This window comes from Oreochromis niloticus, linkage group LG2 (assembly GCF_001858045.2).
Source record: "Oreochromis niloticus isolate F11D_XX linkage group LG2, O_niloticus_UMD_NMBU, whole genome shotgun sequence".
In the NCBI taxonomy this organism is placed as follows: domain Eukaryota; kingdom Metazoa; phylum Chordata; class Actinopteri; order Cichliformes; family Cichlidae; genus Oreochromis; species Oreochromis niloticus.
In genome coordinates, this window is record NC_031966.2 from 36,088,783 (window position 1) to 36,099,112 (window position 10,330).

The 10,330-nt window shown below is 37.4% G+C and overlaps 1 protein-coding gene across 2 annotated transcripts; it reads right to left on the minus strand.

Annotated features, from left to right (window-relative positions):
• Positions 1–484: 484 nt before the first annotated feature.
• Positions 485–10,110, minus strand: LOC106096882 (uncharacterized). Of its 2 annotated transcripts, XM_019346810.2 has the most exons (8): positions 9,788–10,109; positions 8,835–8,895; positions 8,674–8,722; positions 6,003–8,392; positions 4,072–5,082; positions 2,512–2,667; positions 2,217–2,309; positions 486–1,566 (listed from the first exon to the last, which is right to left on the minus strand). In XM_019346810.2, exons 5-8 carry the CDS (start codon positions 5,071–5,073, stop codon positions 1,252–1,254), a joined length of 1,566 nt encoding a protein of 521 aa, XP_019202355.1. In that variant the 5' UTR covers positions 5,074–5,082; positions 6,003–8,392; positions 8,674–8,722; positions 8,835–8,895; positions 9,788–10,109; the 3' UTR covers positions 486–1,251. The 2 variants fall into 2 exon arrangements, with proteins under 2 accessions (XP_019202360.1, XP_019202355.1); XM_019346815.2 differs by lacking the exon at positions 6,003–8,392 and having other exon boundaries at positions 485–1,566; positions 9,788–10,110.
• Between the last annotated feature and the right edge of the window lie 220 nt (positions 10,111–10,330).

Genomic DNA, 10,330 nt, shown 5'->3' on the forward strand with positions numbered 1-10,330 from the left:
ATTTCACTCATTTCAATCGAATTATTTCAATTAGATTTGTTTTCATTTGTTACACACTTAGAAACCCACTACTTTACAAAAAAGTCACAATCAGATTATGATAACATTAACTTTATTAACTGCATTTAGTGGACAATATAAAAGCTTAACATTTTTGTACACCTGCAAGCATTATGCCACTCCAAAAGGTAAAACGTTAGAATACTTATTTACATAGGTAATATGTTGGAACCAAAGCTTCCACAACTAAAAACAGATGCAAAATTTGCTCAATATATCAACTGTATTTTAAAAATTAAACTAAAAGATAAAAAATACATCTCCCACTTGGCAAGTTAAAACATTTGACAAATTAGAATTACTATTGTGTGAATTTTGGAAAATAAATAAATAAATAAGAAATAATGTGGGGGCAATACAACAACAACAAAAATTCCGTAAGTAAAAAAAAAAATATATATATATATATATATGGATTTAAAAAAATTAGGAAGTAAAACAAAAATAGAAACAGAAGGCTTCACATCAAATTAAATGACAGATGACAATTTTTTTTCAAATACAATTACTTGAAATGAAAATCTACATTTGTTTGGTGTATCTCATTGTAATAATTATTAGTTTGACCAATTTTTATATTTCTGTATTTATTTTTTAATTTTGGTTGCGGTCCTCCACAGCTAGCAATATAGTTTTGCTGTGTTTTAAAACATGCTAGCAAGCAAAATGGACACATTAAAATAATACAGTGAACTTAACAGGTGGCAGTGGTCTTAAACTTTACAGGCCCTTGACACATAAACACAACATAGTAACAGTGCAGCTAAAAACAACAATGAACATTGCTTGAGGAAAACCCCTCAATGAAGTTTCTGTAAAATGTTGACTTTGTTTTTTAAAGGGGGGGGGGGAGAGGGGGCACTAAAGCACTCCAATGATATCTTCATTCAACACATGACAGCATTATGGTATATGTGAATTAGTACCTATACTACAAACTTGAAATTAAATGAAAAATAATTAACAGAACAGTACTTCTGATCCATTTTGAGCCATCTATATAAAGACAAACAAAAATCATCTGCAGTGCTGTATAAAAGGTGAATTGCCCAACAGAGAGAATCCAAAAACTTAAAAAAAAAACATTTTTTAAATGAAAGAATACATAAACTCAAATGTTAACATTATATATTGGAAATCACCATTGCACCAATGAACCATTCAAGACCTATCAGTCATTTTCAGGTGCTCTCACCCCATAAGCTTGTTTTTCAGAAACTGTGCCTTTGAAGAGAGCTTTTGTCCATCAAGATTTAAAAGTATCTTCTGGAGGACTTCAAAGGTGCATTTAAGTTCTGGTGGGTAGCTCAGGTTCAAACAGTATATGAGTCCAAACAACAGAGCACATGCTTGTGCAATATTACCCAAATCAGTGAGAGCCTCCACACCCTCAATCAGGACACCAATGTCCTCTGGGTCATCTTCAGGTTCAGCACCCTCCTTCTGGATGACGTACACCCCCATCACAGTTTGCTCCATGCAGCTTTTTGCCTCGCTGTCCGTATCCTACGTGAAAAAATATAAGACAACAAAGTAAAATTTAAGAGATTGTTTAAACAACTGTTTCTATGCTGTTCATAAAGTCCAAGAAGTCAAAGTAATAAACAGAAAATTACACACCACTAAAGTAGTTGTTAGTAATTACTCCAATACATAAATTATAAAATACACCTCTCATGTCAAAACAGGTGGCATAATTGACCTCTCTCCGGGCCCTCCCCCGAAAGGGCCATTGTCCAATTACATATTATAGCAACCGTTACTGTGTCTGACAAACATTAACCTCAAGCAAGATGGTGAAGCGGTGTGCCCACCGATACCCCGAAAGATCGTGTCTGGAGGAGTTGTGTTCTTTCCATTCACAAAGTCAAAAACAACGTGAATGGATTAAACAGTGTGGATGGCCCCACTCCCAGATAAATGTACCAAACATTATGAAGCATGTCTGCTCGCACATTTGGGTACCCTTTGGTACGCAGAGGAAACCATTTGTTTGTCGGATGTAGCAAGAGTAACTTAGGGGGACAGGACTCGAGAAAAGGCTAATTCAGCTGCTAGAATAAAACAGGTATAGAAGTGTTAGTACAGTTGCATTTGAGGCAACGTCACAATTTGTATGAGAATGTTACAGTCAACATGCTGTCACAGTGACTCACCAAGTACTCCTTTATTAACTTCTCATAGTCTTCGTTTAGGTAGATGCATAAGGACTTCAAGATGCATGCTCGTCTGGTATGGATGTTGTCATGCTGGAGAGGAGGAGGAGATAATATGAGCCAAAACCAGGTTGTTTTTCTTAAAGCTAGGGTAACCAGTTAACTTGCATAATTATTCTTTAGGTTAGAACCTGGCATGTACCATTTGTTAAGCCAGACAAAATTGACAACTTCATCTCCAAATAAAAGTTATTTTTGCTGCCTATGACAAAGTCTACTCAATCCTAATACAAAACTTGGAGATGGCAAGCATGAGGCCTCTTATTTTCTTTCCAGGTGTCCCTCCTTTGCTCAGAAAGATTTCCATTAAGCGTGGCGCGTATTGGTCAAGCTCGGCAAAGAAAGTGGATAGCAGAGGCTTTGTGGTGATTCGCAAAAACTCCTTGTCAATCTGCAAAAGAGAACAAATACATTGATTAAAAACTCAACTGTATATTTCACTCACTTCACATCCAAGCTGACTAAAGCTGCTTTTAGAAGACCATGCAGACATCAGTGCTGTCATCGATGACGGCTTCTGAGAAGCTTTTGGTCAATTATAACATCTTAGCTGTGGCTGCAATATGCTGCCATCAGATGCTTTTCACAAAAGATTAAGCCATGACGGGATAAAGAAGGGTCTAGGGCGGGCTGTGACGTGCAGGGTTGCGCATACAGCGTCAGACGGAAGAGACCGGTAAACAGTTCTATAAACATTCAAGCAATAACCTATAATCATTTCTAATATGACAGACTAAATTAAAATCACTTTAGCTTTAAAAACTTCAATAAATACAGATATTAAGAAACCCTCAGAGGAAAGCGATCCACATGTTTGCGATACTGCTGTGCATATGTTTAACCATCGAGCGTGTTTTCGAGATTTATGCTGCTGCTCAAATTAACCCGTTAGTTACGAGCTGGAGAAAATGTGCAATGAGCTGTCTGTGGCGAGGAGCTGCAGTTAGGAAGGCAAGAGGCAGACGGACGCAGTGCCTGCTTTAAAACACGATGGAGAATAGTCCCGCTTTTCTTTCGGGACCACTCTAAATAATGGTAGCTTAGATTAAACTCCAGCTGTCTGACAAAGTGTGGAGGATTCTCCGTTTTAGCACAACGCCTGTCTGATCGGTCATACAGTCATGCCTCTGTTGCATTCACTGAACCCAGGAAAAGTCATAGCACTCAATTAGACTGATCCGTTCTGTGTAAAAAAACATAAAATAAATCACGGGTTGATAAACGTTTGTGGGTAAAGCTGAGAATGTCCTGGTCAGCCGAGGCCAGCACACATTCCATATGTCATCAGGAGACCTCCCTCTCTAGCGCAAAGACTTCATTCACAAGTCCAGCACTGAAGCAAAATTGCGGTAATATTACTATGAAGCTTGCAGGCACAGAATGCAGCAATATCTCGTTTCGCCAAGGCATAGTGGCACATTTAGAAGACACACCATTGCGGGAATATTACTCTGATATGACGCTACGTTGCGTCTTCTAAAAGAGGCTTAAAAAACAAATGCACAAATGTCTCTTCAATGTAGACCTGTAAAAAAGCAGACCAGACTACCTGTATAACAGTAGAGGTTTTGGTTTAAGTGTTAACAGAATGCCATCTGAGGCTGTATTTACAACATTTTATGACGAGGTAGGATCCGGATGATTCTTATGTCCTGAAAACCTAAATTAAATGGTACTTACTCTTTCACATTACTATTTTCAGGGATACAGGAACCAACAACAGATAGTACTTTTAGTTTTGGACTACAAAACATAAATTACATGCAACATCCAAATGCATTTTAACCACACTTGCCTCTCTCACAGTGAACAGAGCTGGCCATCTGCTTTTGAAGTCTGCAACCATCGGCTGACCCTGAAGAACTTCTTGCCTTCTGTATGAGAAAGTCTTCTCCATTTTCGCACTCACAACAGAGTCATTATTTCTTTTAGTCAACTCAGAAAGAATTGCAACTCTTTCCTGTTCCAGACTTTCTGATGTCTGTCCTTTTGGATGCTGTGGACAATAGTTAACTTCAGCTCTTTTGGGTTTCTTCACATTGAAGGCTGCCTGACGGTTGTCACCAGACTTGTTTTTGATGGAGTTTATGGTCACCTCTGTACATCCAAGGCCTCTCAGTTTGGTGCGGAGGTTAGCCATTTTATATTTTAGGCTAATCTTCCACCCATAACAGCCATTGAAAGACCCCTGCTCTCTAAGGCAAGGATGCTTTTTCACAAGAGCTTCTGCAACATCAGTCAGATCACTGTCTGTTGGGTAGGCTTTGAATTTGTATATTTCTTCAGCCAGTCGTTCCAGAATTTGGGATTTCAGTTTTGGTGAAGGGTTCAATAGAGTTCCCCCATTGGCGCAGGCAGTGTTGGCCTTCTCGAGTTCAAATTCTGCCTCATAGCTAAATTGTGGTACAGTGAAGACACTTGGCCAAACCCAGTGCCTTGAGGATGGTGAAGAACCTGAAGATGAAATGGGCTCTGTATCATCTGTGTCAGCAGAGGAGATGGATACAGACTCTGTTGCTTGGCTTTGAGAAGTTCTTACATTTTCCTCCTGTGGGCTTTGCAAAAATATCACCTTAAGGGTGCCTTTGTCCTTTACTTCTGAGACATCTGACATATTCATGAACTCATTTCCAAAGTCCTCATCTTGATATTGAAGTCGAATATCTTGCTGCAATCCAAAACTTGTCTTTACTGTGTGGCACAAATCTTCAATTGAGACCGGTGTCCCTGCAGGAAGAATCAACTTCCTGGCATCATCTTCACCCAGGATTATCCGCAGTCTTAGGGGTGACGTCATTTTGAAGATCTGAAAAATATCAGCAATTCTTTTAGAAAAAGACACCGTTTGGCATATCAACAAGCAACAATTAGGGACCCTTGTGCACTTCTGTGCAACTTTAAAAATACAAGTTTTTTGTTGTGAAAACAAACCAGAAATACATTAAAGGTTAAAACACAATTTCTCTTATCTGTTTAGACCAGAATGTAAAAAGAGCTTTCTGAGGCTACATCAGCCCAGAGACATAAGCAGTAGAATGAATACTTTAATTCCAACTAAAAAAAGAAAAAAGAAAAAAGAAAACACAGCAAAAGAAGTTATGATGATGCTGCTGCAATACTGTAGAGGATGACAGACGCTGGCAGGTAATTACTTAATATATTGCAAAATTCACTGTACTTCAAAAGCAGATTTTTGGAAACAACAGGAATATCATCATCCATCCATCCATTATATATTCCGATTATCCTTAATATCATCATCCTGCAGTAAAGTACAAATGAGAGACGACGCATGCTATGTGTAAACATTATACACTTTCATAATTATATGGACCTGTCTTAAGTCTGGTGACAAGGTGAGGCAAGGGCACAAATGATTTGGTAAAATTTGGGTGGCTCAAACAAAGTTGTAGGGAAGGAATTATTTGCTGAAGACTATCTTGTGTTTATGAAAATGTTCACAGTGAAAACAATATGGTGGAATTAGAAATTCTGTAATACTTTAATCAACCAAATCATAACAGGTTTCACTCAGAAAATTTAATTTTCAACAAATCTTTAGTTTTGTTTGATTTGTTGTGTTTTGAAATAAAAATCTTAGTTTTCTAATACATACATAAACAATTCATTTTAAAATAGTTTTATTTTCAACAGCTAACAGACCAAATCAAAAGCATGACAATTTCACAAATGCTATAGGGTAAGAAAAATAATAAAAATACTTACAAGTATTAATTTTGTTTTCCAAGAAAAGTCACAGATCTCTTTAGAGTAACCAGACGCAGTCTTCCAACAGAGTAGGCAGCTAAGGGATATTCATCAACCAGTTCCTCATGTGCAATGACAGCCACCTCCCTCACATGTGACGTGCTCAGTTCAAAAGCTCTAAAGTGCTCCCTATACCAAGCAGATATCTTTCTCACAAAAAAATGCAACTTCCCTTCCAAAACACAGAGCTGCAAAATTTCAGCAAACTCAGGCAGACCAAATGACTCTCCATGGATAACAATCATTCCTTTGCTGTAGTTCATACCATTGTATGACACATTCTTCGCAATGTGAACATCAGTTTCATCTGGAAGCCTTTGGTTAAAAGCAGCTGCAATGTCACTTTGGAGCACATCAATAGGCACTGATGAAACATTAGTTACCACCAACTGTTTTTTCTCATCAGACATATGCAAATGGTGAGCAATGACAAGCTGGTGTTTTCTGGCAAGTGTGAGAGGTATGTTTTTAAAACAGTTGGTGTGGCGAGCAACCTGTTTAAAAAAAACTATGCTTGGCCTCAAACCTCATTGTCCACTTATGAACGAGAGGTCCAAAGAGACGTATCATGACAGGATAGTGCTCTACAAAATGGTGTTTAGGAAGAATACGGCTGTTTGGAAAAAGTTCTTTGTATCTCTGCCGATGCTCTCTGATTTTGAACTCAAGATATGATATTGACTCATCACAGTGGATAGGGGCAACAACAAGTTCCACTATATCCTTGAGATCCAAAAGAACATGCCAGGCCTGTTCATCTTCAGGAACAAGGGGACCAATAATAAAAGGCAACAAGCGAAGCAGAGCCCAATTTTCGTGTGCATTCCCCCCTATATGTTTTTTCTTTGAGTAGGTATGTGGTATGACGTGAGGACGATTTGTCTTATCTCCCCATTTGTAGTCAAAATTTTGGATTGAACTGTTAAGTTTTTCTAAGGTGAAATACTTTTTGGAGATCAAAACAGCCAAGCATTCTGCTAGTTCTACAGGTATAATGCCCTCAAAAAAATCGTGTACTATATCTGGGGGAAAGCCTGCAATAACATCAAAATGAGAGAGACTTTTAGTCAAAACACAGTCACGTTTAACCCCACAACACAAGCTTGAGGTTTCCAATGCAGATTTTAAGTGAGCCAAATGGAGTTCACGTGTTCTACACTCAAAAACGTCTGCAGTCAAAAACTGAATTTCATTTTTCTTTGCGACACAGAATCTACATATGTGTTCCCCAGAAAAATTTTCAACAAAACCTGCAAGCCCGTGAGCAGCTAGGTTATCAGCTATTACACAATTTACAGTGCCTTTAACAAACTCATTCAACTGAGCAATAAACACACCGTGTTGCTCCAAGATCATAAGATCTTTTAACAGGGGTTCCAACACCTTTTCAAACCCAAATGTCTTTAAATCGTCACTTTTACAAAGAACAGCTAGGTAAATGGAGGAGAGTGCTGAATGAGAGCCTGGAGGCAAATTATCCAAGACCCAATAAATACCACAAAGCTTGTGTTTTTTGCGTGAGGTTCCAAGAGGATTGCAAACCTCAAAATCATCAATGTAAAGTGTAATGGAGATTCTCAACACGTCAACAGCTAAAAAGCTATTGGTTCTAAAGTGCTTGCCATCTCGGAAAGACCTGTAAACACTCAGACCATTAGCCAAATTCTCACTTTTTTCTTGTCCTATATGTTGCTCAATCACTCTATCAAGTATGTGATTATGACTCAATAATTCTTGCAATAACTTTAATAAAGGAATGTACTGAAATGACTTTCGTTGATCAACAGATAAAATGTACTCAACAGGCTCTACGACCCTAAAGTTATGCTTATAGTATTGTTTTCTTTTAAATGAAGTTCCAAGAGGACCACACTTAGCTAAAATTTTTGATACAGGGTTAGAAATGCACACTGTATTGGCAAGCTCCTCAACAACAGCCTGACCAATATGAAGGTTATGGCTCTTGAATACCTCTTCAACTGTTCGTTTTGTGATTGAAGTACAAGCAGAACTTAACAAAAAACTCAACTCCTCCACCAAGCCATCTACTGCTGTAGCTGGAATTTGAAATATATGTTCCAATTTTAACAATATCCCAGCTATTTTCTGTTCAACAAGATCTGTCAAATTTTCAGTGGAATGATTACTTCCTGACACCAACTCAGTTCCAACTTCAGGATCTAAAAAATCAGAGCAACTAGCACCTACACCTTCAAGGTCATCAGAATGTTGTGCTGAGTCAAAACACACCACTAAACCCACCTTGAAATCTTTAAGTGAATCTGAATGATGCTTCCTCTTTTTGTGTGAATAAAATGTACCAAAGATATTTGTCTTGAAAGAGCAGCCTGAAAATACACAAGTTACTGTCTCATTATTTCGTAAATGTGATCCAATATGTCCAAAATAATCTCTCTCTGTGGTAAGGTCACTGCAGTCACATAACTCGCACCTAAAAGTGACTGAACTGACAGCTGTCTGTTTAAAATGAGAAGAATGACATTTGTAAACATGTGTTTTTAGTCCACACCAAGTCTTAAATGTGCATGGACAATTTACATATATACAAAGATAACGCTGGCTGGGTCCATAATGGTGATGTAATCTACAGTGTTTCAATAATTTGTACCTACTACTCTCCCTGATGGAACAACGCTTGCACTGCCACATACAAGTCACTGAAAGAAAAAAAGAGAAGCAGTTTTAAGGATGGTTTTATTGGCACCTTTTTTTTCCACTTTGATTAAATCATAAAACTATCATAAAAAATGTATGATGGTAAAAACTTACCATGTATTAAAGAGGAGGCACAAACAATCAGAAAAAGGGGGCAGCTTTCTTTGTGATGTTACTATGGTAAAGAAAACAGACAAAATTATTTTATAAAAATTCCACAGTGGATTTTTTTTACTTTGTTGCAAATGTATAAAAAAAATACAAATACATATAAATACCTCGTGCAATATAAAATTCACAGATAAATATCCAATCTGTTGCCAAATGTAATAGCAGTGTTTCACACTATGCAATAAAGATGCTGGTAGTTGCGGTAAAGGTCCGACAGGCAATTTTCAAAACTATCCGCCATTGCCTTTTCCTCTGACCTCGTGTTCATGCTCTTTTTCCCATGCACTAGCGTTCAAGTCAATTCGAAGGATGCAGCCCCTGAATTTAGACACAGCTAATATTTAGCAACTCGCACGCTACTTTAACTTGCATTACCGCGAAAAGCCGAATGCTTAAAAAAAGGAGAGAGAAAGAAAGAAGAAGAAATGCAAATGCTAATAAAAAAAAGTGAAGAAAGACCATGTCTTGCAATAACCGTCAGTTAAAACCAAAGTGAATGCTAACAGAGCTAGGTAAAAGTTTAATGAGACAACCATACTAGCTTTAGCTAACTTCATTTACTTTGAAAGTGAATTACAAACGTGTTAGATATTGAACTAAACATATCAATAACCGCTAAAAACACTATAAGACTAACTGCAAAAACGGGTAACAAAAAAAAAAGAAAAGCAATGAAGTGGAAATGCTAATAATAATATAAATATAGCCGGAGCGGATTAGAAATCAGGTATTAGACGGTACCGATTGGCACCGTCTAATACCCGATTTTCACTGTATTTGCTCCACTCCCGCTGTCTAATGACAAATTACACATTTGGAATTAAAACCATTGTTAAACAATTAACCAACGGAACAACTTCGTTTGACTAAGATATTTTCAGTTATTTATTACTTACCTGTATTGTGGAAGAATCCGCAGAGGTAAACGGCAGTTCACTGAACACATATAACTTTCTCCGCGTTCCCGCCTCTTCACTTCTGGGAAGTTTGAGCATGCGCACTAGGCATCGGTTTTAGAGTTGTTGATTTAAAATAATTACATTTAATTGAACTGAAGAATGCAAATCTAGTTCATTAAATTTTTTGTTATTTTATGTTAAACCAACAACTGATAATGATTTAAAAACCTAAACTCAATATGTTCATGTTAAATAGACAAATGTCTATTGAATTAATCAAACAACTGCCTTAGTTGACTTTTTTGAGTGTGTAGCTTTAGCTGTTGTATACAGGGTTTAGCTTATTAGTTGTTAGTGTAGGTTTGCTCTTCATCTCAACAAAGTCTCATCTAAGATGACAGGTTTACAACCAGGTCAAGTGTCTCTATGCACCTGATTAGATTAGGTATTTTCCTTATTTTCTTCATCTCATATATCATTGTACTGAATTTGAGCAAACCTTAAGCTTGAATCAGACTGCTTTTAACAATCATCCACCTC

Coding starts and splice junctions, on each gene's coding strand:
- LOC106096882 (XM_019346815.2), bottom strand. CDS start 5,073: ATGACGTCACCCCTAAGACTGCGGATAATCCTGGGTGAAGATGATGCC. Junction 2,668..4,071: donor CTCTGTTCACTGTGAGAGAG/GCAAGTGTGGTT, acceptor TCTCTTTTGCAG/ATTGACAAGGAGTTTTTGCG. Junction 2,310..2,511: donor TCATGCTTGCCATCTCCAAG/TTTTGTATTAGG, acceptor CCTCCTCTCCAG/CATGACAACATCCATACCAG.